This window comes from Lichtheimia ornata, assembly GCF_029851405.1.
Source record: "Lichtheimia ornata isolate CBS 291.66 chromosome Unknown scaffold00025, whole genome shotgun sequence".
In the NCBI taxonomy this organism is placed as follows: domain Eukaryota; kingdom Fungi; phylum Mucoromycota; class Mucoromycetes; order Mucorales; family Lichtheimiaceae; genus Lichtheimia; species Lichtheimia ornata.
In genome coordinates, this window is record NW_026695345.1 from 54,391 (window position 1) to 81,785 (window position 27,395).

A 27,395-nucleotide genomic window follows, 5' to 3' on the forward strand; every position below is an offset into this window, starting at 1 on the left:
TTCGAGTTGTGTATGTTTAGAATCAAGTGAACATGAGAAAGTATGAGGCTACCTAAAAAAAGATGGGATGGATTCTATAATGCAGTCAAGGTGGATCAAAGGCGTCCATAATAGGACATCTTCTTTTCAGCTTTCCTCCTACCAACCGATGCCAACCTGCGTTGAATGCGGCGCCTCCGTTAGAAACCTTTACACCCAATACAGCAAAGACAACATACGCTTAACGTCATGTGCAAGTGAGCTTTCAATGCGAATGACAGCTGGAGAATTCTGACACGAGACAATAGAATCAGTGTAACGAGTTTGCTGACAAGTACATTGAGCACGACTTTGTCATCATATTCATTGACATGCTTCTCCACAAGCCTCAGGTATACCGTCACCTGTTGTTCAATCGGATATCGCAAGCCGGGAATAGGATCGAGGTAGATATCAATGTTGCCATGCAACCCTACAACATGGTTAACGTGCATCTCCATAGCCACACGTGACACGCTTCGCCATCCTATTGATCCTGTTTGAAGTTTGTAAGGATTCAACATATGATTGGAGGAGGAGGAATATGAGCTAAGGGCTACTCGTAGATATGAAATGGTTTCGACTCGAGACGTACCATGCCGACTATGAAACGACCTTTGTACAGCACCCATTACACTACCAATACATGTACATCTTGACTCTGTGTATCATTGGTGAGTAGTAAAAAAGACGGCTATCATCGGATATACTAACGCATGAATCGTGATTACAGAGTTCGTGGCGTTCCATTGCTGTGTACGACTCGCCATTCGATTGTATCTCATATACCAACAACCATCATCACCTAAACAAATAAGGTATGTAGGAGGAGGGGGGGAAATGGCTTTATCCAATGCATGCTCTAACGAGTACGTACTCGATGATGTTAGATACAACTACGTGTCAATGGCATTGATTATATCAAGTTTTGGGAAAATGCTCCTCATTCTGATGGTGATATGGGACTACAAGCAACTCGAATACTCTTGGCTTGTTAGCCTCATTGTACTTGCATCCAATGCCGAGGCGTTATCAGGTATGTCCACAAACTTTCATACCATCTTGGATATCTAACAAGGGATCTTTTTCTTTCTCTAGTGTACTTGGGGATTCGATACGTCCGGGTGGTAGGGATTCTCCTACTTGGTATAGCAAGCAAGCTTCTCGCGCAATATCTTTTCCTATACATTACCGGGAGAATGAGCTCTCCGCCATCTGTTTGGCTTAGCTTTTGATCCCATGGATGTTGCACAACAACCTTCTTTTGATACCACTCATCTCTGAAAACTTCCGGACAATGAAAAAAGGCTACTATTCCTTCTCTTTTCTCTTGTTTGCGAGCACACTACAATATGGAAGCTGTCAGCAACCATGCAAGGGAGTCATCATCAAGCACAGACGCATCCACAGTACTTGATATGGCAGGACATGAAAACCCAGCTGTAGTAGCACCGAATGCTATCGATGAGGAGAAGACAGCCACCACCACTTTGAAGCATAAAATAAAGGCATTTTTCCTTGGACCAAGTTTCATGTGCACCCTTATGCTGATTGCTGCTGGAAGTGCAGTGGCTTTTCAATCGGGTTGGTTTCTTTTTGGGTTGTGGATAGTAAAAAGTGAAAATGTTAACCTTGGTTTGATGGGTGGTGATGGTGTATCAATGAAATCTCGCGTAATAGGGGCCAATGCTACAATGAATCATATCGCAGGGCGAGCGTTTTCATCGGTTGTGAATTTCTCAACGGGATCAATTGCGTGCTTATTGTTCTTGGTCATTGATGTGGTCTTTTTTCGAGGACCTGCACCTACCATCACAAGATTGAAAAGTAAGTGATGAGATTTTGAAGGGGTTTCTTTGCACCGATCCTCTCTCTCTCGCTTTATTCCGAAACCAGTAACCCTCCTGCTTTTATTCCTTGTTCCTGTGTAGCATCCCCTTGGTATTCCTGGTTAGGTAAGGAGTAACTCCCATGCATCACACACACACACACACACACACAGGGGTCGTTGCTAACATTCGTAAAGGTGGTATCCTTGGAACCTATTACATTGTCATCAACATCCTCACCGTACCTAAACATGGAGCAGGAACCGTTCTCAGCATCTTTGTGTGCGCACAAGTAAGCAACAAGAGCAATAACGAAATGGCATGTAGGTGTGTTTTATTGATACAAACAACCATTCTAGGTAATCATGGCATGCTTGATGGATCATTTTGGTTTGACCGGTATATCCAAGAGGAAGTTTTCAGTATGCAGATGCATTGCATCGCTTGGCCTGATTGGATGCGTTGCGGTTATCACTTTGTTTTAGAATTCCAGAATACATCTTTTAAGGGGGTTCAAAATTATCGCGATTATGCATGAGGGAAAAAAGGGAGTAATAGAATTGAATAGAATATAGATCTTATTCCTCCTCAATTTCGACTATACGTGCTGTTGAATTAGCTGTGGTAGTAACATGATGATCATGAATAAAACTAGTGGTGGATGGGCTATTGCTATGGTTGTAAGGCTTTGAATCATTTCGCTGAGGATAGCTGAGTTGCCTGTTGATGAATCGTATCCCATCTCCTCTTCCATTGCCTGCCGGCTTTGCTTGTACTTGAATGATCGGGTAGTGCACAATGGATATATTCGGCCGATTGATAGGTGTCGCATTGATTTTAGCTGTGCCATTTTCAAGCAATTGTCGATCTGATTGGACCGTCAAGGCACCTTTCCTAAGCAGCTTTGAATAATCTTTATAAAGGAAACCATGTCAGATATGGGCAAAAGTAACACCTCCTCACAAACAGCAGTAGCCAATTAACTTACGCAATCCACAAGCATTACACAATGTCCGCGCACCATCAGGTCCTCGTCGCCATTCGGGCGTTTCTGTAGTGTGACACGAATGGCACCGCTGTCCTGCAGTGCTCCGCTTCTATTATTACACAAAGAGCGCATGGTTCAATTGAGTCTTTTATCATCATCGCTGCTTCACATGGGTATAGATGGATACATACCGTACGTCGTTTGATCTTTGGTCGTATAGTGTCATCTTGTGGTGGTCTAGCCTGACGAATCAAGGCATACTCTGAATCCTTGACCTGATGATGAAAAGAGGAATAATACGTCATTTAAATTACACTATTAGGGATCATCATCATCATCATCATCATCTTTCTTACCTCTATTTCAGCATCATTGTGAGACCGTTTTTGACCGGTTCTTAATTGGTGTTCCTGAAGCATTCCAAGAGATGATAATAAACTTTGTGCTGTGTGTGCGGCGTTGTCCAAGAGCTGTTGCCAGTCAATTTCCGATCGCGATCTCCAATCCTGATCTCTACACCGATCCAAGTCTTGACATAGAGAAGCACATTGCCCAATGATCTATTATCCAACCCAGGGGAAAATAAACAAGAAGCAGATGAGGAAGGGGTTGTTAGTATCGTGGCTATAACCAATGGTGAACGATGATGGATGCTGCATTGCTCTACGCACCTCCTATCGTCCATTCCCAAATGTCTGCTACATACTTGATTTATATCCACACATGGCTGTATTGGCGAATAAGGCGGTAATGGTGTAGTATCGGGTGATATGGATGTTTTTGATGTATCATGTAATAGGGTGCTGCTATTTACAGAAGGTACTGGAAGATATTCATGGATACTAGTTGTTGGCGTAGTTGTCGTCGTTGTTGTTGCTGCTGGTGGTGGTGGTGCCGAAGTAGGGTATCGTAACTTTGGTAATTGCACATTGGAAGTCATTCGGAAAGTGGGTTGTGTGCTGGTGTTGGGTGCTCCATGATCGAGTTGTTCCAAAGCACGTGCATCTCTAAAAGTGAGGTGTAAATGGAGAGTCAACAATGATAGTGGCACTGTTGTATACATACGACTCTGGACGGTGAGGACTTGTTGGCGAATGGGGTGACGGCAATGCATCGCACTCTTCTGAAGACGTAGAGCACAGTGCTGAAATATCCATGCAGCTAGTGAGAAAGGCAAGGAGAGAAAAAAAGAAAAAGATCAAGCGGGACCCACATACAGCTTATACTCAAAATCAAATGATGGTCGCCATCATTGCTTCACCTTGGATACCAGCTATCATTACCTTGACTACCTTCTCTATCATTCACTTGTCGCTCCCTTTATACCTATACCTATCTTTCCTTTTGTCTTTTGCTGTGTCATCATCATCATCATATCCATTTTAACACACACACGTCAAAACTTGTATCATCCTCCTCATCTTTATTATCCTCAAAGAGATCAACACCCTAAGAGTGGTATCATTATACTTGGCTATCATCGATGTATTGGCAACCAAATATCAATTTGAGCCGTTGTAATTGTTATACGTTTGCGTTCCATAAGCCTTGGATTTTCGATGATGATATCCCGATCTCAATTGTCCATTTGTGGAAATCGGCGATCGATAGCCTGTAAACCGGGGAGATCTGCATACGCTGTATCCATTCCCTTAGATAGCCAGCGAATTTTCTCCTCGCCAGGAATATCAATATCACTTGAATCAATTCACATCTTCACCATTTCGTATACTTTAATGATCAAAAGGATTGTTTACTATGTCATTCCTACCTCGCTCATTCATCGGATGCTCCCGCAGCTTGCACAACGCTAAATCTCTGTGCAACTTTGAAGGAATCACCATTACCCTATTTGTCCGCCCACCTGTTGGCTATGTCCATGCACTTGAATAACGTTGACCAAAGACTGCTTCCGATACCGCAGTTGCGGATCACGCAGTTTCAATGATGTGATGGGTATCTCGATTCGTTATGCAACGTAATAAAGCTGCTATGATGTGTTGTGTTGCTATTATACACGAATAGCAACATCGCATACTTTACAGCTATTGCATGAAGAGATCACTCCCTTACAAGTAAACCATGTGGGTAGACATTTGAACGTCAATGATTACTGTCAAAGAATTGATCATCAACGCACAATTACTCTTGTGTATACCGCATGCGGCTAATCAAACGTCCTTGCCAAGCCCAAGATGATACGGCGCTAATAGAGTAGGCGGTGAGTAGATTAGCTAATCTTTAATTTCTTATGGATTAACCCGTGATAACATAGGTTGATTCTAGTGCTACAATCATTCTCAGGGTGGTAAAATAAGATCTACTCCCACCACATGATGGCAATGTGGGACGTTACAATAGTCCTGTCAAATGTTGATGCTCATGGTGGTGTTTGATGGCTTTGGTCAAAAAAGAGTCATCCATTGTCGCCATTGTCACTTGTACACGGCGTCCGAGGCTTGAATAAACAAAACCTTATGCAACGCTATACCGCAGCAAATCCGCAGTGAGCGGGCAAACATCCACTCACACCTCAGCCACGTCTTGAATGTTCAATCCAGTGCTTAATACGTGGCACAATAAAGAAACGAACACTGCTTGAGTATCTATACCTGTAAATTTGGTATGGAGTATTGCTACATGTAGCTTTCAAAGTTTCCATTCATGGCAACTAAAGAATGGGAAGCGGCCAAGAGAATGGCAACGACAATTTCCAAAAACGGAACATCTCCGCACGTCGCCATGGCAACATCATGGCCTTGGGTTACACGAACCTGCATTAACAAGCACAAACCATGCTGCGGGATTGTCTCTTTGTGCTTGTGCTTGGAAAACCGCAGTCGATATTCTCCATGCAGTAAGTAGTTTGCTCTACGCCAGAAATAGTCATTTCGCACTACTACTTATCCGCAGCAGAATGATAACAAGTATAAAAGGTGAGAGTTCCATTCCTCTGATAGCCGATAAACTCTTTCGCTCATCCACCTCAGACTACCCACGGCACTTTTTATTATCGTACGCTATGCCTGCGCAGTCCTCATTGATCCAATCATCCACACGTGCAATCGACACCTTGCTCACCCTGTTGGAAAAGGTCCTTGATGAGTCATTTTGGGAAAGCATGATGGGCCCAAGGCTTGTCAACCTTGCCAAACGCTATTTTGGAAATGACTTTGTTATTCTCAGCGCTGTATTTTATATATCAAGTGAGTGCCATTCTCAAAAGTGGGTGCATCAATGCTTATACAAGGATTCAAATCATAGCTCTATTACGTACAAAATGGACCGACTTATTACAACACATCTTGGAAAAACTAAGAAAGCCTCAGCCCCCTGTTGTATCGGTGGAATTGATCACCCACGATCGAGCATACACAGCTGTGGATGACTTTGTACGACGCAAGATCAGGACAATCCCTGATTTGACTCGTGTATTTGCCACCTTTGAAGATTCCAATGATGAGGAGTCTGATGACCAAACGGAAGATAGCAACAACAACAAGAAATCTTTGGTGCAATTTTATCCACGTAAGCATCTAGCATTTGGTATGATAGGGGTGGTTTACATGTAATAACCATGATACCTTAGCCGAGGAAACGAGCAATGAGATTGAATACAAGGGCTACACCCTCCGTGTGACATGGCGCACTATCAAGAAGCCCAAAGATGATGAGGAGTCTGTTGTTGAAGGAGCCATGTTCCGTGGTAGATTTGTTACTCGCACATTGGAAATCTCGTAAGTGAAGATACGCTACAAATGATTCGTTTAAGCATGTATCTTAACAATCACTTATTAGAATGGAGCATGATTCACTTGATCTGCTGAAACAATTTATTCAAGAATGGACCGATATTTACAATGATCGTCAAACGGAGGAGGTAAATAGTAACTTTGAGTGGCAACAAGGCAACAAGAGATATTGACTTGCTGGTATGTAGATCACCATCCACAAATACATGGGCAATTATAGCTCTTGGGAATACTACAAAGCAATGGATCCAAGACCCATTTCAACCGTAGCTTTGAAGGCTGGCGTCAAAGAGAAGATTGTCAATGGTAAGCATTCATGAATACCTTACGAGTGTGAGCATGGCAACTCATGCTTACATGCCTCGTTGCTAGATATGGAGCGCTTCCGTCGCCGAAAGCGCTGGTATAAGACACGTGGTGTTCCCTATAGACGTGGCTACTTGTTGTATGGCCCCCCTGGTACTGGTAAAACATCCTTGATTCAGGCTTTGGCAGTACGTATTATCTTTGTTTACCAAAAAATGTGTGCATAACAACTCACAACCATTCTCGTAGTCAAATTTGGGCATGGATATTGGCATTGCAAGTTTGCTTGACATGTTTTCAGATTCTGAATTCAGCGACATGTTGAGCGAGGTTCCCAGCAATTGTTTGGTTGTCCTGGAAGACTTCGATCATTATATCCACAAGTTGTCCGAATCACATGAACGCACTGGTGTGAGTGTTGCTGGCATGTTGAATGCTTTGGATGGTATTCAAGGCCAATCTGGATCGAGTAAGTAATCATCCCAGCTTCTTTTCAATCATGGTGAATGCTCACATTTCGATTTCCTTAGTGATCTTTATGACGTGCAATGATATCACCAAGCTTCCACCAGCTTTGTTGCGTCCTGGCCGCATGGATGTAAAGCTTAAATTGGATTACGCTGATCGTGGGCAAATTCAAGACATGTTTTGGCAGTTCTTTGGACATGATCCTGATACCTTGGAGCCCATGTTGGATGGTGAGCGTAAGGAATACGTGCAATCATTGATGAAGAAATTTGCCAATGCACTTCCCGAGAACCATGTTACTACGGCCGAACTCGAGAACTACTTTATCACTCTTTGGATGGAAGCTGATGCTGAAAACCCTGAGGATGGTTTATACGATCGCCTTTTCAATGATATCCCGGAGTTCTTGGAGAAGGTCAAGTTGGATCGAAAGCAAGCAGAGGAACATGAGAAACAAAAACAAGAAAAGAAACAACGGGACCGTGACCATCGTCGTAAGAGACGACAAAACGATAGTGACAACGACAACAGCAGTAGTGATGAGGAGGAAACTGCTGACGACAAAAAAGACGAATCAGCTGACCAAGAGCCATCTACCAGCAATAATGATACCCAAGACAACGCCAAAGAAAATAGCGATGATAAGCAAGATACCAACTCCTCCACACAAAATGATGACAACAATGACTCTGACTTCTCCTCAACTTCAACAAAATAACTTTTATCATATTCCAATCCATACATTCACACTTTGTACATAATAAAAAAAGCATTTCCTTATCACAGTATATGGTTAACTACTCTTGGGCATACGGCCATCCGCTTCTTTTTGAACACGTCTCCATTGGTTGTTCTTGTGTATGAGTGCTTTGCCGTCATATGCATCACTTAATTCTTTGCTGCCAACCTTGAGTGCCTTTTCAGCGGACCAATAAGCAGATAGAAGCATTCCAGGAGCACCAAGTCGTTCTTGTCTCTTCTTATCTGCTGCCCTTTTTTCTTCAAGTGTAGGTGGAGTCCATTCCAAATGCGGCACCATAATGGATGGATCAGGATAACGTCGAACTCTAAACTGAGGATTGTGGCTGATCTTCCTCACGTTGCCACCTCTACCGCGCCCACGAAAATTTGGTGATCTCCCCCTTGGCCCTGTAGATACAACAGCGTCTTGTCGTTCTCGAAATGTCATATCCTGAAACTGGGTAGCCTGCTGCCATGCCGCATCCACAGCACTGAAACCTCCTTTGCTTTCTTGGGTATCCTCTTCTTCCTTAACCATATGCTCACTCGCTGTGGGAGGTCCAGTCACCCGATTTGCAAGCATTGATTTGATCGATGTGCATACCTACATAGCCATGTTAGCACGTGGACGATTGATTTTATCATATTCAACTTGCCATGTTGTGAGAATCAGAGATAGTCGCAAACCGCTTCCCGACAAGGTATAATGCCACAAATAGTCTTCTCGCCAAAACTCTAAAAGATACTTGATTTAATCAAAATGCGTCATGTATGTATATTGGAAACTTACTGAGTATCTTGTCGCGAGAGAATGGGACGTTTCAGAATCTTCAACCTTTTCCCTACCAGGACATTATCAAGGTATTCTATTGCCTATGATAGCTTAATGAATGGGACGACATAATGACATGAGCAAAAACGTAGATACACGTACCGCCCTAGCTGCTGAAAGTGCCATATCTTGTTCTCGCACGTTGTCTTGCAATAAGATATCCATAAGCTTCACCAAGTGATTTTCCAGCTCCACCGTGAGATCCTGTATACCATGCTTAGCTAACATACCATCTTTCAACTATATAAATACCTACCGATAGCACACCAAAGCCTGTTTGCAAAGGAGAACCAACTGTCATTTCGAATGCGATATCTTCAATCGATCTTTCAGGACCTGGGGTGGAAGGGAATCGATCTGTGCCCATGCAACTTCGGAAACAAGAATACCATCTGGTAATGCGCTCCACATAATCCGTTGTGGTTGGCTCTGGTTTGAGTGGGACAAGTAACCACCGAGAATTGTACTTGAGAGGATCATAGCTGTGAACTTTGGAAGCCTGGTGTACATCTTCAAAAGAAACCGGCTCGATCATCATTCGAAAGAATTCCTATAAAGCATGAAGATTGGTCATGTGATCATTGCTTTTCGCTTCATTGCTTACCTCCGCTTTCAAAGTATCAATGGCTGGCTTCACATCCACCCCTTCCAATTTGACTTCTTTGATTTCAAACGCATCTTGTTCAGCCCTTGTCGCTTGAGCATCGAGTAGCTTATCCAGACAATGGAGAAAAATTCGACCTACATTTGCTTTAGAAAACAGGAACATGCTTGTTGATATACCATCTCACCTCCTTCAACGCTCAACATGTGTGTGCTTTCCTCTGATCTGATAGGGTCATACGCCGCTTGTCGAGATGTCAGATACAAAACGCTATCTATTCCATAGATTAATGAATACCATGCCTTTGAAAGCTGCTCAAATATATACTCACTTTGATGCATCGGCGACAAAAGCAATTCATTGGATTTATCCCCTGGCTGAACAAAGAGGCCTGTCAACGCAAAGTGTGGAATCTTCGCTACTTGTACTTACTTTGACTGGGATCATCGTGTGCATACAAGAACACCATCCTACGTCTGAATGCAATGCATTAGTATAATGCATGGATCATTTTAAGAGAACCCCACATTTACCATTTCCACTCTTCTTCATTTGCTTGAAATATGTAAACTCCTTCATGTTGGATTGTAGATAGCTTGGATCTGAAATCGACAACGATGTTGGGTGTGTAGTCTGCGTTCTGGAATTTCGTTGACAAGGGCGGGCGAGCATTTGTATATTCTGTGTCATCATAGGGCTGTCGTTGTTGCCTTGGTCGGTGAGCTAAACACATGAATAGTAACAGTGTGAGTATACACATAATCAAGCATTTGAAAACATGCGTACGTTTGTGGGTATGTTGGATATTTGTATCACTTCAAGGCCATAATGTAATTGAGCCAAATGCCGCATAGCAATCTTGAGTGCTGTATCATGATTGGGAATGTCGTGGATGGAGATAGTGATATTATCGGCAATCTAGTACCAATGATTACTACATGCATTGTCGTGCTATACCATGATTCCTTACCTCTTGATTGTATATAGTGGATGGCGTAGTCGATGTGTGCTGACATAAACGTAGAACATCGACATGTAGATTACCGATCTCTGCTGCCTTTTGTGCTGCCAGAAGAATTGTAGCTCTTATATCTCGAGGATCGGATGCATCATCGTTCCTGTACCTTTTCATATCCTTTAGCTTGATACATGCGAATACTTATATACTTTCAAGAAGCCTTACATGTATGTTCCCATGTCGCTTGGATTTTTGTTCATAAGAAGCAAATATATACGCTGATCTCGTAAAGGCTTTCCTGAGCAGGCTGCATCCAATGCACGTTGTATACGATCGTTTTGTGAAACATGTCGTGGTTGCGAACGAGAAAAACCAGCCATCATCTACTATCATCGTTAGTATTAGCATAGATGGTCTTTGCTACTTTTGTTTACCTTTGCAATATCCTTATCCTCGTGTGCCATACGCACATAACGGGGATCCTCGTCAGCGACAATGACATCGATCTACTTTTCTCGCATGAGCAAACGCGTACTTCAATAGATCCTTTCTCATACATACACTCCACGTATTACTTGTGCTTAAGCTCCAACTGATTCGACAAAGCTCTTGTGTACTGTCCACCATGCAAGTCCACCATGGAACCGGAGGTAGCATTTCTACGCATGATAACCGATCAGTCGACGATTGTTAAAGGAGTGAATACAGTGTCTATCGTACGTGTCTTATCCACGTCAGCATCGTAAGTGTGTATTGTTGGTGTGAATACTGAAGGGTGCCCGTCTAAGATAATGGTTGATGCGTTCATTGTCGGGAAAGAGAAGGTGCCTCATCAATGTCTTTGTTCAACTTGTTTTATCCCCGCACATTATGCTGCTATCTACTCCCAATAAAGCGACGCATATCATTTCGTAGCACGATCCATAGTCTCTTTGCTTTATCACATATACCTATTCCACCGATGCAGTCGTATCTTGCATTATCCCAAACAATAAAGTCTTTTTGTTTGATAACTCAAGTCTTCATGAAACGTCAACTTGCAATCAGAGTTTAAAGGTAATCGAAAGCAGAATTCAGCGGTGGGGTGCAAGACGATACTTTTATGAGAGGATGAGTAAGAAAGAAGTAGGATTATAACTAATTCTCTTTGCGCAACAACAAATAAAGAGTGATAATAGTAAACGTCTGCTGTAGATGATGTATGAGATTTTGAGACAATGACTGGGTGCCTGAAAAAGGAATAATTCTGGTTCTTTGTCATAGAGAATAGGGGGACTATACATGAACGATGACTTGTCATGAGCAAAGTAGGTCTGATATCAACAATCTCGCCATGTCAACCATCTCCAAGGTGCCTTTACACTGCGACGAACACCACGACGACTACAAGCAAAACTACGAACGATGACGGAAGAGAAAGACGGCGATGGTCGCAAAGTAAGTAGTTAGAGCAAATAAAGGATGTTATTAGCACACTTGGACTTTGCTAGTATGCCCCCTATCTTGCTTGCTTGTGACTCAACAACATAGCTTAGATAGAAGAATAATACTAAAAGACGTGGTTGCTTTATTGACCTTGTAACAAGCATACGACCTCTCTGATGCAGTAAAGAGTGGATTGGTCATGAGAGATAACACGATCCTTCATTGAGTTTCCGGATGAGTGACCAATCATATATGTTACTGTGGGCAAAAGTGTGGCACCAAGCATGTCCGTGCGCATCCTCTTTAGTTATTATTGATTCATGCAGTTCATCCTTCCCCTACATGCAAATGTGATATGGAACCATTATTGTTATACATACACCTTGACACACCTTCATGGTTGGATGTTGTTTCACTTACGTACCTTCACAAAAGGCAATCATCATATCATCATCATCATGCATTTGTGCAGCAATTTGTCAAGGATGTGTTTGTGTGACCATCACGTGCCATTTCACTCAGCTCGCCATCTTTCCGTTCATGCAGCCGACACCGTCCACTAGGAGAAAGCAACTCCACCACGCTTACAACATAGTAAAAACATAAAGACGCCTGTATCTCCGAACTTTACAATGAAACGTGGGGTTTTTATTAGAGCAATGTGCTCGGCTTGGCCAACTGCACCTTGGGTGCCAGTTTCACGATCAAGCTTGCCAATCCCAGATTTCGCAATGTCGCTACCAGCCAAACTGGATCTGGGGGTCGACCTCTTCGACGACGACGACCAAAAAATATTTTTTGGGCTGTTTGCGACATTGAACGCGAAACTTTCACACAAGGTGCTGTTGGCCAAGCCGAGCACATTGCTCTATTCAAAACTCCACGTTTCATTGTAAAGCTCTGAGATACAGGCACCTTTATGTTTGTAAGCGTGATGCTATATGAGAAGTGGTCTTTGTTCATTGTCAAGTAGCTAGACCCTGGAGAGCCAAAGATGCAGAAGGACCTCTTTGTGTAGCTGAGCTAAAAAGTCCGGACCTCAGGGACGATGCTACAGGTACGCAACCCTCACTTTTATGTCATACATTGGCAGCTAATAGCCGCTTTTGTGCATCCCCAACTTTTGTGCATTCTATTGTACGTGGACGATGCTCCTGCTCTAGACATTCATTTCCATGATTAAAGTAGGTTGATCCGAGCTGATTTGGTTGAGTTACGCTCACACAAGATTACATCAGTTGAGCTACATCGAGCGTGCTGTATGTCCAGAGTGATGTAATCTCTCTTTGACTGCAGCTCAGTCAAATCAGCTCGGATCAACCTACTTTAATCATGGAATTGAATGCCTAGAGCAGGGGTATCGTTGCCATGCAGTGGATCTCGCAACAATGATGATTGGATAAAAGTGGCCGATAGCTAGCAATACATGCCTGTTCCTAGATGATCCATAAAGTAATTATACATTGACCCTTCCATTCATGCAAACGTAGCTGTGTTACACAACACGACCCTCTGCATCTTTTGCTCTGCCAGGGTCCACCTACTTGACAATGAACAAAGACCACTCTTCATATAGCATCACGCTTACAAACATAAAGGTGCCTGTATCTCCAAACTTTACAATGAGACGTGGGGTTTTGAATAGAGCAATGGGGTCGGCTTGGCCAACAGCACCTTGTGTGAAAGTTTCGCGTTCAATGTCGCAAACAGCCCAAAAAATATTTTTTGGTCGTCGTCGTCGAAGAGGTCGACCCCCAGATCCAGTTTGGCTGGTAGCGACATTGCGAAATCTGGGATTGGCAAGCTTGATCGTGAAACTGGCACCCAAGGTGCAGTTGGCCAAGCCGAGCACATTGCTCTAATAAAAACCCCACGTTTCATTGTAAAGTTTGGAGATACAGGCACCTTTATGTTTGTAAGCGTGATGCTATATGAGAAGTGGTCTTTGTTTAATGTAAAGTAGTATGACTAATAGAGCAAAAGATGCAGAGGACGTGTTTGTGTAACTTTGAGTCATTCAGCATAGGCGATGCATGATTCTTGTACGCTATTTAGGAATAGTTCAAAATGCCAGCTAATAACCTTAGTCCTCCCATTCTACATTGTTGTCCAATCCAATGCATACGAACGATTGTCCTGCTCCAGCCCAGCATGCCCATCATTCGACTTTCTTGATCCGATGAGATTTGACTGAAAAACGCTCAAACACAGAAACATCATCCAATATCAGAAGAATCAAATTGGTAAGTTATTTGTAAACTGCCACTTGATAGCCCATTCCTCCCAATCACCTTTGTTTCCCAATCCAATGTATGTGAACGATTGTCCTGCTCCAGCCCAGCATGCCCATCCTTCAACTTTCTTGATCCGAGAGGATTTGGCTGAGAAACCCTCAAACACAAAACATCATCCAATTTCACAAAAATCTTTTTGCAAAGTTATTTGTAAACTGCCACTTGATAGCCCATCCCTCCCATTCACCTTTGTTGCCCAATCCAATGCATATGAACTATTGTCCTGCTCCAGCTCAACACTTCCATCATTCAACTTTCTTGATACGAGAGGATCTGGATGAGAACGCTTAAACAAAGAAATGTCATCAAACACCAAAGAAATCTACCTGGAACTCCACCTCTTCCACTCCCACTTCATCTTCTCTTCCTCCCATTCTCAACTGGTGACCCATTCAAGCGCATCTACCACCTGCGAACGATTGTCCTGCTTCAACCCATCATGTCAATCCCACAGCTGTCTTGATCCGATTGCCTTGACTGAATGGCAAGTGCATGGCGTGTACACAGCCTTCTTGTCACTCTTCTACAACACACGAGTCTCTTGACGCAACACACGCTCTTGCACACTTCTCTGCCATAACCAAACGTAACAGCATTCATTCCAGCAGCTGCTATTAGCGATGCCTTTACTCCATTGCCTCAAACAGCGTTCTTTACTTGCAGCAACTTGCCTTACAGCCTTTGTTACGTGCCACAGCAGATAGCGATCATATAGAAGCAGCTTCATTTACGTGTAGCAACTTGTTTTCAATACATACGACTTCTTGTGGATATGGGTATGGATTTGTATATTGGTTTGGTACATGGGATGGAAGGAATTGGATACACACAACACGTTGAATCCCCTTGGCCCATTCAGAACGTGCTGTGCAGTTTGGATGAAACTGTATCAGCCATCAATACAAACAATCTTCAACTGGTTGAGATGCGATGGAAAGGTCCAACAAAGAGAGAGTGGCCAAGAATTGGATTTGGAATGGTGATTGTGGATGTATGTATGCAAATGGGAATCATGGTGATTACTTGTCGCGTTGTCAGCAGGGACAATGGATCATATCACGTGGATACGGCTGAGGATGATGATGGATGGGTTGGAATTGACAAAGTGTGATTACAGCCATGGACGATATTGGATTACTCGAGTTAATGCACGCAGCAGCTACTTTGCAATCATGGATGAAGGATTTTATGAGGACAGCAACCAAGAATACAATGACACCATCTTCCCTGTTGCCTCTATGTAATTCACACCCCCATATCTTATTCAAATTGCAAAGCTGTCCTTTATCCAATTTACTTCATAAACATCCACACTACACTATGCTATTCTTCGACTTTCATTGAATGAGAATCGGATTAATTAGAAAGCGGATCGTACTATCAGGTTGGATGTGCAAGGTGCAGGTCACTTGGTTGACTTCTTGATTGAGGGTTGGCGAAAGAAACCAGAGGGTTGGAAAGAGAGATTAGATCATCATATGCATGAAATGCAGTGGTCCCATACCACGGTGGAATGTAGGAATCGAGCTGCATAAACCACTTTACATAAGCCCAAGCAATTCAATGTGCACTAGAATGACAGCAAGATGTATCTTTTGGTCACTCATTCGTCCTGAAAATCGCTTTTTGTATTGAAGTCAATTGAATTAGAGAAGACATATTTTACAAGAAGGCCGACAACTAATTAATGGAACCACTATATTACTGTACCATCTAAGCGATAAACCACAAGCAGCAAGAAGAGAGGAATAAGTAAGCGAAGACCAAACGTATCATGAACAGCCCTTATACATACTTTGCCGTGGTCATGAGAACCATCCAAGACACAAATATAAAAGAACCGAATCTTGCATGCTTCCTTTTAGATGTCAACGCGATATGAGGTATTCATAGTGCAATACTATCTTGCCGAGAGAAAGGTAAACTACCACTGTTTGTGTCACTGTCGTTACCGATGTGGTTGTAAATCGTTACAGGAGTTGTCATTGTCGTATCTACAAATGAAAGAAAGCAAGTCTGTAGGGACCAAATAATCAATTACCCTCGCTGCCATATTTGTTCTCATTCATCCTTTCCAACAAAGAAAAGGTATCCCCCCCCTCCATTGCCCCAACCCTCAAAGAATAACCACCATTTATCATTAGGAAGGCATGTCTTATTGTGCACTGACGTCAAACGACCACATCAAAGGTACAGGTTGGGAGTCGATCCTAAGGAGAAATGATGTCCAAAGTTGCACTGGCTAATAAGGAGCCTATTCAATTCATTGTTAGCACACATTTACAATAAACGTCTTTTTCATTGTTTGCTTCATTGCATTACCTTTTCCATATTCATAAGACGTGTTGTTGCTGGTTACTGGAAACCGAAAACCATGGTGTAATGCTGTTGAGCCGAAAAAGTGCCAAATGAGCCAACGTCTTGAAACCAAACTTGCCCTCTATACAAGATAACACGTCAATGGAACAAACTCTGCTGCAACATTGGACTTTGAATGTACCTTAGTGTATCAAGGGTGAAGCGGCATAACAACGAAGAGCAAGAAGAGACCACTTCTACAACCACCCAATGGACTCCCTGCTTATGAATATTTAGCGCTATACTAATATCACAACCAACAAGATAAATACATTGATGGGATACCGTGAATGAGATAAAAGGAGGAGAAGCGCTTGTCTCAAGTCATGTTCCCCGCAATAAAACTCCCCCAGTGCTGCCCCACTATTGGGATTAGCTCCTTTCTTCAAGGTATGTTTACTGGACATGCTCTTGTATCAAGGAGATTTGGGGTTATCAGGTTGTCTTTTGTATCTTCCAATGTATTCTGTAGGGGTACGGGCACTTGTTGTAAATAGCAATGATGCATGTGTATCCAAGGTGGTAGGCATTGACAACATGAGGTATTATCTGAGACTAAACCCAACATCGTATTTGGCATGGTCCAAAAGGCAAAAACCCGTGTCACCGGTACGTGTCACCGGTGTCAAAAGTGTACACAATATATTTTCTGGCTTAAGGAAAATTCTTGTTCAACCTCTCTTCCGCATATTTTCCCACGCAAAAGCATGTTGCCTACGCGCCAAAACGTCAAGAAGATCCTCGAACACTTTGGTCAAACCAGTGGTGCCATTTACCTCAATAGCCAAGTGGTCCATGAACGCGATGACACCGATTGCGAACTCCCATTCCGTCAAGAGAGCAACTTTTATTATTTGACAGGTATACAAGTACACTCCTCCTCATTCCAACAATACCAACTCACTCATACAATGTGATGCATCTTCTTTTTCTTTCAAGGCGTTGCCGAACCTGGTTTCCACGTTGTCATTGATGTTGCTACCCAACGTATTCGATTGTTTGCCCCTGCTGTTAACCCTGATGATGTGATTTGGATGGGCTTGCCAGATAGCCTCGAGACCTTGCAATCAAAGTATGATGTCGATGAAGCTCTTTATGTCGATGATCTCAACAAGCATTTGGCTGAAGCCAACATTGTGTACACCATCCCTATTGCCAAGACCGATTTGCTTGACACTGAGCGTGTTAAACTTGCCGGCGATGAGGATAAGAAGAAGTTGTATGCTGCTTTCTGTGAGGCTCGTGCTATCAAGGCTGACTGGGAAGTTGAAATCATTCGTCAATCGAACAAGATCTCATCCGATGCCCATGCCAAGGTACATGCCGAATTGATCTTTTTGTTGTTGTATATCTAATAACGGATGAAATGGTAGGTTATGGAAGCATGCCGCCCTGATATGAATGAGAGAGATTTGCACTCTGTCTTCCTCAATGGTAAGCTATAATCGTATGATTTCGAAGGAAGGATACAGGCTAATACTAATTCATGATGGATAAGAATGTACCCGCCAAGGCGCCTTCTTCCAATCCTATTTGCCCATCTTTGGTGCTGGTAAAAACGCCGCTACCTTGCACTATGGTAAAAACAACGCCACCATCAACTCAACGGATGTTATCTTGGTCGATGCTGGTGCTGAATATGAGTACTACACTTCCGACATCACCCGCACCTTCCCTGCCAATGGCAAGTTTACTCCCGAAGCTAAGGTGATTTACAACATTGTGCTTGAAATGCAAAAGGTAATAAGGTTTAAACTATCGACGTGATGACTTTATGCATGTCCGCTAATGGAAAGTCGTGTCAAATGTAGGCCTGTTTTGCCAAGTGTAAGGCTGGTGTAGCATGGGAAGAGATCCACGAAACCGCACTCCAAGTTGCATGTGATGGTCTTTTGAAGGCTGGCATCCTTGTTGGTGACAAGCAGACTCTCTTGGAAAAGGATGTTGTTGCCGCCTTCTTCCCTCATGGCAGTAAGTAGTACGAATTATTAAGAGAACGAAGATGTAATTAACCATGCAACATAGTTGGTCACATGCTTGGTTTGGATGTTCACGATGTTGGTGGTTATCCTGCTGGTGTTGAGCGTATCAACCGCCCAAGCTATCGTTACCTTCGTATGCGACGCACCCTTGCTGCTGGCAACGTTGTGACCGTTGAGCCTGGTGTCTACTTTTGCGATTTCATTATTGATCCCGTGGTCAAGTCTCCAGAGACCAGCCAATACATCAACGTTGACATGTTGAACAAGTACAAGTCTGTTGGCGGTGTCCGTATCGAAGACAACCTTCTCATCACCGAAGATGGATATGTGAACTTGACCACCGTTCCCAAGGAGGTTGACGAGATTGAAAGCCTCATGTCCCAAGCTGTAAATGAAAACAAGAAGAGACGTGTAGAATAGAGCTTTGTTGATCAGAGCATGTAACTACTCTTTTATTAAACATAGAACCTGTTACTTTGTACATGATTCCGTGCCAATAAGGATGAGTGCATTGATGTCCCTATTTTCATAATACCTTTCGCTCTACCATAGCCATGCACAAAATTACCACCATTGTCGAATTACATTTTGGAGTAACATCTTCAACCTATGCAGGGTTCGAGTATAAGAAATTGGAGATCCATGCGCTAGAGCTGCATTACGCTTAACAAACGTGAATGCAAGAAGGATCGATGATACTTTTAGACCAACATCAATCCCTCGCTTCATGCAGGCATAAATCCTTCCCTATTCTTGTCAAAAGATCCTATTTCAGGCATGAGATCTCAAACCCATGAAAACCAAGATATATAATCGAGCAATTTTCTCACCCGATGCAATTTGTCTTTTTCAAACACAACATGGGAACCCCTTCTGATTTTATTCATCTTTTCCACAGACGCCACGAGAGTAGCAAAGATAGATCACAAAGGGTCACAGCTGAAGAGAAACGCACCTCAAATGATCATCATGCCGAGACAACCAATAGCGCTCCCCAATCACCACAGGAACGAAAGTATCTAAAGGATCCATTTCGAAACACGAACCATCCGGATATCAATTATTACGACCCAATGTCCCAAAAGCGAAATGCATCACCAGGCATCGATCCAAGCAATACCGGAGCTTAGTACATAGTTGATGATAGGACATAAAACATGATCTTTCTATGGAGCCACAGAGTTGGATGGCATAGTGATTGAAGCATTGTTGGAAGCACTGTATGGAGAATTTGTGACGAATCGACGACCGATGCAAAGATCCAGATCAATAGCCATATAAACAGGAACCCATAACTCCCATACATCATCTCCTGAAGAGAGTCAACTTTATGAATAACCCAAACTAAACGCACAAAATGATATTGTCTTTGAACAACGACGTATCCTAATACTTGTATTTTGTCGAGTAATCCTTGAGCGATACAACAAGACCACGTCCCTTCCTTGCACCACGATACACGATCTGCATTGATGAATCTTAGCCTAGAATCCAATACGTTGATATCATGACTTGCTTACCTCAATCAAATCAATCATCTCTGATTTATCATCGAGAGCCCAATTGATCTTGTTGTTGTTACCAGTTCCCAAGTCGACCATAATATGCTTGTTTCGGAAGAAGAACATCGTTGTGCATGGGTCATAAAGTTCGTACATCTAGGGGATAATCATCAGGAAATGAAGAACATTATAGAAACCCCCATTTACCTTATTGAAATCAGGCACCTCAGTGATGTCAACCTATTCAATCCACAACGAAAAGGCATTAGATCAAATAAAAGATAGCATTGTATGATCTTACCAAATAGATGACAGCAAAGTTTTTGACCTTTTCGGCGATGCTATAAAGGATCTCATCCATTTTCATGCATGTCTATATGAAAAGTCAGTTGAGAACGTCGTGGCAAAGCAGCACCTAAGAATATCCGTTTTTGTGCTGCAAGTGTAGCCCTTACCGGGTCCCAATCGTGGCCAAAACGAATGACAACTACACGGTCTTCCTCGGACAGGATTGCCTGGTCGACTTGCCAACCTTCATACAAAAGAGAATTAGCTTCCACGATTGATCTGGAAACGAGTGCTTACTTACCGTTGGTCAAATGCGGAAGGAAATACTGGAGAGAGTGGATTCAGCATGTTGAAAAAGAGAGTTTGTTCGATCAAAGACTTACCGACTACATTGAGTGATGGGGAGGGTTAGTGGAATGAAATGCTATTGGCAATGCATACAGCTTACCATGTTGGAAAGGAATTGAACACTCAGTCGCTGAGAATGCTCTCCCACAAGCGAGTTATAGTGAGCCCGCTGAGTCTGAACATGAGTGAGGGAGATGCAATCAGCAATCGTGTTGAGGTGCGGAGCTGTATGAAATACGCTTTCGCTCAAATTCAATGTCTTTGTCTTCCCATGTCATCTCTTAGACAACATCGTTGCATTGTACGAATGATCCGCTATGTTATACATTTTTCCTGGATGCAAACGGTGTACCTTCTATATATGGAAATTTTGTGGTTTATATAGCACCACGGCGATGAAAAATATAAGCTGAAAGAGGAAAAAAGCTCGCTTAGCTCAGTTGGTTAGAGCGTGGTGCTAATAACGCCAAGGCCACAGGTTCGACCCCTGTAGTGAGCATTGATCCGCGAATAAGCTTCAAAATTCAACTTTTGTATTTTCTTCGGATGTGGTCACGTGATCTGAACTTTTGATGAAGCATGTCAAGGTCAACAATGGTAGGAAGATGCCCTTTTACAAAAGATTACAATGAGGATTTATCTAGGAGTGAATAGTAGAATGTTATAATTATGTATAAACGAAAGGGGTGAAGAAGATTGCGTTTGTGGATATGAGACGCGTGCCAAAAGATTGTCATGGTGAATGCTCTCTCGTTGTTGACGTTGCTATGGATCCAAGATTCACATTTATTATACATTATCCCAAAAGCAAGTATGAAGATTGTAACTATATTAATCATGCTACCGTAATCGCTTTCTAATTTCATAGAGTTCTCTCGTATGCAATGCCAATGTTTTGGTCAAATAGCCCACATCATGTTGCTGTAAACCACGTCGATGACGCCATGCCATATCATTGAGATAATAGTACTTTTCATAGCTGTTGTTTGCATTCATCTCTGGCGTGCCTTCTTGATGACGAACGAGTTGCCATACTTCATATGGTATATCTCTTACCATCCAGCTCGTCATTTCCAAGTACACCAACGCTTGGCATTGTTGTAAAATATGAATCATCCCTAGCCTCGAATGCGAAAATCCACTTGTAGTTGCGACTCTATTGCTGATAGCGGTGTGTTGCCTCCTTCTCGTTACTTCCAGGTGCGTAACATGTTCTCTTGTTGTCGCTGCACGAATGATCAAATGCTTAAGTTGTAATGCATGAGTAGCGATGACAGCCAATAACCTTGGAGACTCGCATGGTATAGAAAGATGTGTGAGTTGATGACCATAGGAAACAATAATGTCGCACATGACATCTTCTTGAACATGTTGTAAAGATACGCCTAGGCTGCGAATGTTGAGACAGTACTTTGCAAGGGCTACAAGCGCATTGTTGTTCGCTAATCGATTCCTATTATGGTTGGTGCCAAAATGGACCCGAGCGAGATTGGGCATGTTGCCGAGCAGCAAGGTGATAGCATCATCGGAAAAGTCTGTCCATACGAGATCCAAGGTATCAATGCTTGCAAGTGTGCCTTTGATCTTCCCATGAATATCATTGCTAGTAAGTTGAAGATGGCAAAAGCGGAATTGAAGAGTGCTGATATTGGGAAACAGTTGCAGGAGATCGCATAGTTGGTCAGCTGGAAGGACGTGGTAGTCGCTAAATGTGAGCGTGTGAATGTTCGGCAACCAATGCGCAAGGCTGGCTATCATAGCATGACTCCCGCTTTGTCGGCATACAAGGTGTAGGTGTCGTGTGTGATTCTCGAGCACATGGCGAAGGAACGAATGCTGGTCATTGACGATGTATTCAATGTGCGAACGAAAGCTGAGTTCAAGGCAGGCATATAGCACTGGAAGGCACTTTGCATAAACGTGGCGATTGGCAAGGCACAATTGAGCAATGCTTGAACGCGGAAGAAATGAAGCAATAGTGTGAAGTATTTCGACTGGGAGGTGGGAAAGAAGCATGGTTGTATTAAAAGTAGCACAGCAGGTTCCGTAATTATATATTTCATGAATAAAGGCACTTTGTGTTATCGGGTGAATCAACTTTTTTTTTCTTCTTGCACAATTAGGAAAAGTAAAGGGGAATAAAATAAAGGATAGGAAAAGGGTACTTGATGCTACATTCGCAACCAAAGATCGCGTAAGCGATTGGTGCTTGATGACTTTAACCGTGGCTCTACCAGGTTCGATCGCTTATATTGTTCCTAATGCAAGGAATGAGTAACTCAGCATAAATTCACGTGCCTCATCCATCCATGAACCCAACTTACATCTTCACTCAAGATTTCTGAGTCAGCAATGAAACGTAGAATTCTTCCATCAGGCTCAATATCGTATGCCGGGCATTGAAACTTCATCATGGCTACAATGCATTCACCCATTAAGCGGAACTTGTCCCAATGAATCGTGCCATCCGCTCGAAAGTCCTTGTTGCCCTCAGCGAGTGAGATCAAATCTTGGTTATGGATACCACTATAGCTTCAATCAGTAAAAGGATCAACGCCCATAATGACACAAGTACTTACAGATAAGGAACACCAGGTGGTTCTGAAGCTTTCAATGCGAGACGATAAGAGCTGAATGACCTATAGTAAAGAGGATGAGCTTCATGCTGCATCATGCTGACATGGGATGAGGCCATTATTAATTACCTATCCGAACTCATTAATCGCTCTAAGCTTTGGAATTGCTTGTATATCTTTTTATCCGTCATGGCTTCTCTTGTTTGCTTTAATCGAAGCACAGGTGCGCTGTTGAGACCAGCCAATACAGCCATAAGGGAATTATAGTTGTTGTGGTTTCTCAGCTCCTAAATTTTTCATAGTGTGAGTAACCAAAGGCAAGAGAGAGAGAGAAAAAAAAACAAGTTTTTCACGTACCACAGCAATCGACATGAACTTTTGTAACAATGCAGCTCGCTTATTCACCTTGGCTTGTGTGACAATCATAGTTGCAACCCACGCCGAAATAAAGTTGAAGTGGGCAATCGATGCAACCACAGCACTACCAGCTTTGATTTGATCTTCGGATGACACAGAGGATGGCCTTGATTGTTGTCCTGGGGCCCAAATATTACGAATGAATTCACGTGCCTACATTGGACCCATATACTTAATTAAAAGAAGGCTCTACATGTGGCGTACAAGACATACCTTGATTTTGCCAAACAATTCAGCTTCAATCCAAGTTAGCTGGTTTGCAATCACACTATCAGGGATATCCATCATCATCTTGTAAATCTGATTGTTGGCTTCCTTTTCGTTGCGAGGCTGTGCTGAATGATTATTATTGCCGAATGTACTCATGTAGCTTGTTGTTGATGATGCCACCGTATTTGCACCAAAAGATGTCCAACTAGGTGAAGTTGACATGCCACAATGTAAATCAATATTGATCAAGCCTCCAGCAAACTCAGCTCTGCTGGCACGCTTATCGCTGTTTTTTCCATCAGTGGTAGATCGAACATCAATGGATGGACGTCGACGTAAAGAATGGGTGGAGGAGGAGATGCTCAATGCTGGTGATTTAGGTCGTGAAGGTGGTAGAGCAGCAGCAGCAGCAGGTGTATTGACGACTTTTTTTACTGGTGTTGGTTCCGGAGTTGCTGGTGGTGGTGATTGTTGCACAGGCTTTTCCTTCTTTTCAGGTGGTGAAGGTTGTTGTTGTTGTTGTTGTGGTTCAGGTTTGGCAGCTGTCATGGGAGATAACCCAAATAGGAATCCAAAGGATGATGAGATGGATGATTTACGTGATCGACCAAAGAGACTAAACGAGCTCGAGCTAGATGTACGCTTTAAAGGTGGTGCTGCCTCATCCAATTTGCATCCCTCGGAAATTGACTTGCTATCTTGCGTATCCTTGGTTTCATTGTTGTTGCTATGACTACCACCACCAACACCGAAAAAGCCAAATACGCTGAACGAATCAGCCGAATAGCCGCTATCCTTTTTGTTTTTGCTTGTCACTGCTGGTGCTTCTTCTTCTTCTTCTTGATCAACATCATCAGCAGCTGTTGGGACCGGCTCACACTCTTCAAAGATATCATCATCCGAATCAGAGTCTGAGTCAGAGTCGTCGTCATCATCTTGATCATCCACCATACCCCAATGGGCATCAGGGTCCTCAACAGGTGGTAAGCGTCCTATCAAAGGGCGTAGCGAATCGCTGATGGGTCGTAACACTTGCTCTTTGGAAATGCGATTCAAAAACTTTGTAATGAGCTTGCGAGTACGACGGCTATGAAAATCATTCCAATAGCTGTTGAGCCATATAAGGAAGATGGCCTGGATACGCTCTTGTAGGCGTGTGGGTGGTGGCTCAATCAAACTATCGCTGTCGAATCGATCAATGAGAATGCGTGCAAGATCGGCAGGTTTCATAAAACGTCGAAAGAAAGTGATAAATATAGTGGCAATGTGCTCATCTACAATGGATTACCAACATGATGAATAATTAATGTACATCGTCTCGTTTATGCGTTTACCTGATCTGGGTGGATCTGCAGTCAAAAGTTTATCAATGATATCATCGACTGTCAACCCCGTAGTCATGGATTCGCTACATGAGGTGAAGAAAAGACATGATATGAGATCAACAACGCCCCTTTTATTCCACGCTATGTGAATGACGTACCAGCTGTCCTTTGATCCACGTCGACTACCATTGCAAGTATTATTTTGTAAGCCACTCTTGCGTTCAATTGGTACGACTGCAACGGAATGCACCGAACTTTTATCATCTAAAGGTGATTTTGTTGGGGTGATGGTGGTGGTATCCACGGTGGTTGAAGCTGTTGTAGCTGCTGCTTTATTGCTGGTTGGAGCAAAAACAAAGCCTGTTACTGTTTTTGCTGTATCGGCTGTTGGTGCTGCACCCGCTTTCTTCTTGGATGACAATGAAGGGAAACGATAATCGGAAGAGTAGCTTGTGTCGCTTGAAAAACTGGATCGGCGTACTGGTTCTTCATCATCCTCGGCTTTCTGCCGAGGTGTAGTGGGACAAACAATGTCACCCGAAATACGTCGTTCACGCATAGCAATACTACTTTCATTGTCTCCTGCATTACTACTGCAAATGCTTGTTGTGGCGGATGAGGATGAAGGTAAAGTAGATGCTGGTTGTGTATGCAATGATCGGAACTCGTCGCCATGTTCTTGTAAGCAGCGTTTGACAAGCATAGTGTAAATGTCTTTCATCTTTTTGGTGCCTTCCTCTGAGAATGCATCCACTTCGAAAAGTTCAACGCCAAATAGGTTTCCCAATTTTCTTCCAAGATCAGGGTCGACTTGACGTAAGCTTGATAAATCTGCTTTTAAGCCTACCAAGTAGGATGGGATGTTGCGTGACACGTACGCGTCTTTTGTGACAAGAAGAGGAAAAAGAAAGGGTACAGCAATGAATGAGTCAAAATGGTTGTCTTTGTTATGTAAATATTTGCCTTACTGAGTAAATCCGGTAAGCAATCCATTGAATCCCGGTTGGTGGTGTCATAGCAGATAAGGCCACCATGGACGTTTGAAATGTCCTTTGTTCATAAAGACAATGAGTCACTTAGGAGGACAACAAAGACAATGAGCATGATCTCCTGATTTGCTCTCTTACCTCTGGGAACTCTGGAGGATCTTGATCGGTGTTGATCATTGTATCATCAATCTCAATGACATCCATAGGATAATGAACTTGATCAATAACCATCGTGGTGCGGTGACACTGCCATTCTGTGACACACACATGGATAAAGCGTCAGCTTGCATGATATAATCACCCACCCCCAAAAAGGCATCTCCCATTCAATATTTCATCACCCCGATGTTGGGGGGTTTTTGACTAGATGGGAGACTCCCGAAGCACTTTTTAGCATGGCACACTTACGTGTTACGTTTTTTGGATCATAATTCGCTGTCAAGTTTTGAAGTCCCAAGCGGATCAACGTCGACTTGCCAATGTTTAAAGTGCCTGAAATGACAACGACAAGTGTCTTGTCACAGACCTACCCCTTGGCAATTCAATATACGATATGATTTGGTGCTCTTTTTCTTTCATGACGAATTACCTTCTGAGGAGGTAAGCTGGGTATAAGAGGAGGAAGAGGTTTTGTCTTTGGATCATTGGAGGACCCTGTGCTAGTACCGGTTGCTACGGTGCGTACGGTGTTGGTAGATTTGATAGATCCAGTTTTAGCAGATCTTCCGGACTTTGTTGATTTTGTGTCAGGTGCCACTGCTACTGTTGTTGGAGCTGTAGTTGTTTTGATAGAAGGTGCTGCTGGTGCCACTGGTTGAGATTGTTGTTGTTGTTTTTGTTGTTGTTGCTGTTGCTGCTGCTTATGTTTATCTTTTGTTGGTAGAAACGAATGTTTTTTGGACGTGGTTGACTTTTGTTTCGAGTCTGGCGTAGAAGATGGCTGTTCTTGCTTCTTGGGCTTTCGCTCAAACGTTGCAAGTGCAACGAGTTTTCGGGTGAGCCACATGGCCGAGAAAGGAAAGTCGCAAGGTTGATCAACGAGAGGAAAGAGAGAAAAATAAAAGAGAAAGAGAAGGGATAGAACAGGTGTTGAGTTGCTCGGTCACCTTCAATTAGGGGAATACAAGGGGCAAACAAAAAGAGAAAAGAGCCCACATGAGATTTGTGCTGTTGATCAAATTGACA

At 43.0% G+C, this 27,395-nt stretch overlaps 11 protein-coding genes and 1 non-coding gene across 12 annotated transcripts; 7 read left to right on the top strand and 5 right to left on the bottom strand.

Moving 5' to 3' along the window:
- Positions 1-148: 148 nt before the first annotated feature.
- O0I10_005925 (uncharacterized protein) lies at positions 149-1,253 on the top strand (the record flags this gene model as incomplete). Its single annotated transcript, XM_058485961.1, has 7 exons — positions 149-232; positions 288-425; positions 482-527; positions 585-692; positions 752-836; positions 909-1,054; positions 1,117-1,253. 7 exons carry the CDS (start codon positions 149-151, stop codon positions 1,251-1,253), a joined length of 744 nt encoding a protein of 247 aa, XP_058343156.1.
- Positions 1,254-1,370: 117 nt separating this feature from the next.
- On the top strand, positions 1,371-2,332 carry O0I10_005926 (uncharacterized protein; the record flags this gene model as incomplete). The annotated part of the gene is made up of 4 exons (XM_058485962.1): positions 1,371-1,845; positions 1,950-1,973; positions 2,045-2,139; positions 2,207-2,332. The coding sequence occupies 4 exons, from the start codon at positions 1,371-1,373 to the stop codon at positions 2,330-2,332; spliced, it is 720 nt and encodes a 239-aa protein (XP_058343157.1).
- A 93-nt stretch (positions 2,333-2,425) lies between these two features.
- Positions 2,426-3,992, bottom strand: O0I10_005927 (uncharacterized protein; the record flags this gene model as incomplete). The annotated part of the gene is made up of 6 exons (XM_058485963.1): positions 2,426-2,760; positions 2,836-2,944; positions 3,027-3,110; positions 3,192-3,395; positions 3,542-3,842; positions 3,901-3,992. The coding sequence occupies 6 exons, from the start codon at positions 3,990-3,992 to the stop codon at positions 2,426-2,428; spliced, it is 1,125 nt and encodes a 374-aa protein (XP_058343158.1).
- A 1,865-nt stretch (positions 3,993-5,857) lies between these two features.
- Positions 5,858-8,079, top strand: O0I10_005928 (uncharacterized protein; the record flags this gene model as incomplete). Its single annotated transcript, XM_058485964.1, has 8 exons — positions 5,858-6,041; positions 6,100-6,363; positions 6,425-6,572; positions 6,634-6,715; positions 6,776-6,893; positions 6,960-7,081; positions 7,143-7,362; positions 7,424-8,079. 8 exons carry the CDS (start codon positions 5,858-5,860, stop codon positions 8,077-8,079), a joined length of 1,794 nt encoding a protein of 597 aa, XP_058343159.1.
- Positions 8,080-8,154: 75 nt separating this feature from the next.
- O0I10_005929 (uncharacterized protein) lies at positions 8,155-11,304 on the bottom strand (the record flags this gene model as incomplete). Its single annotated transcript, XM_058485965.1, has 16 exons — positions 8,155-8,706; positions 8,759-8,837; positions 8,893-8,975; positions 9,037-9,138; positions 9,191-9,484; positions 9,539-9,675; positions 9,726-9,812; positions 9,870-9,915; positions 9,971-10,014; positions 10,072-10,261; positions 10,325-10,456; positions 10,509-10,662; positions 10,722-10,879; positions 10,931-11,002; positions 11,058-11,155; positions 11,217-11,304. The coding sequence occupies 16 exons, from the start codon at positions 11,302-11,304 to the stop codon at positions 8,155-8,157; spliced, it is 2,316 nt and encodes a 771-aa protein (XP_058343160.1).
- A 596-nt stretch (positions 11,305-11,900) lies between these two features.
- On the top strand, positions 11,901-12,825 carry O0I10_005930 (uncharacterized protein; the record flags this gene model as incomplete). Its single annotated transcript, XM_058485966.1, has 2 exons — positions 11,901-11,933; positions 12,577-12,825. 2 exons carry the CDS (start codon positions 11,901-11,903, stop codon positions 12,823-12,825), a joined length of 282 nt encoding a protein of 93 aa, XP_058343161.1.
- A 4,455-nt stretch (positions 12,826-17,280) lies between these two features.
- On the top strand, positions 17,281-18,975 carry O0I10_005931 (uncharacterized protein; the record flags this gene model as incomplete). The annotated part of the gene is made up of 6 exons (XM_058485967.1): positions 17,281-17,434; positions 17,513-17,889; positions 17,947-18,007; positions 18,072-18,313; positions 18,385-18,544; positions 18,599-18,975. 6 exons carry the CDS (start codon positions 17,281-17,283, stop codon positions 18,973-18,975), a joined length of 1,371 nt encoding a protein of 456 aa, XP_058343162.1.
- A 440-nt stretch (positions 18,976-19,415) lies between these two features.
- Positions 19,416-19,685, top strand: O0I10_005932 (uncharacterized protein; the record flags this gene model as incomplete). Its single annotated transcript, XM_058485968.1, has 1 exon — positions 19,416-19,685. The coding sequence occupies one exon, from the start codon at positions 19,416-19,418 to the stop codon at positions 19,683-19,685; it is 270 nt and encodes an 89-aa protein (XP_058343163.1).
- Positions 19,686-19,941: 256 nt separating this feature from the next.
- O0I10_005933 (thioredoxin-like protein 4A) lies at positions 19,942-20,796 on the bottom strand (the record flags this gene model as incomplete). Its single annotated transcript, XM_058485969.1, has 7 exons — positions 19,942-20,019; positions 20,076-20,213; positions 20,265-20,297; positions 20,359-20,430; positions 20,513-20,589; positions 20,647-20,671; positions 20,794-20,796. The coding sequence occupies 7 exons, from the start codon at positions 20,794-20,796 to the stop codon at positions 19,942-19,944; spliced, it is 426 nt and encodes a 141-aa protein (XP_058343164.1).
- A 322-nt stretch (positions 20,797-21,118) lies between these two features.
- O0I10_005934 lies at positions 21,119-21,192 on the top strand. The gene has a single exon. It is a non-coding gene; the product is annotated as a tRNA-Ile (tRNA).
- Positions 21,193-21,533: 341 nt separating this feature from the next.
- Positions 21,534-22,709, bottom strand: O0I10_005935 (uncharacterized protein; the record flags this gene model as incomplete). Its single annotated transcript, XM_058485970.1, has 1 exon — positions 21,534-22,709. One exon carries the CDS (start codon positions 22,707-22,709, stop codon positions 21,534-21,536), a length of 1,176 nt encoding a protein of 391 aa, XP_058343165.1.
- A 155-nt stretch (positions 22,710-22,864) lies between these two features.
- O0I10_005936 (uncharacterized protein) lies at positions 22,865-27,216 on the bottom strand (the record flags this gene model as incomplete). The annotated part of the gene is made up of 12 exons (XM_058485971.1): positions 22,865-22,951; positions 23,018-23,219; positions 23,273-23,332; positions 23,399-23,556; positions 23,627-23,839; positions 23,900-25,170; positions 25,231-25,304; positions 25,380-26,103; positions 26,190-26,271; positions 26,349-26,464; positions 26,619-26,736; positions 26,800-27,216. The coding sequence occupies 12 exons, from the start codon at positions 27,214-27,216 to the stop codon at positions 22,865-22,867; spliced, it is 3,522 nt and encodes a 1,173-aa protein (XP_058343166.1).
- Between the last annotated feature and the right edge of the window lie 179 nt (positions 27,217-27,395).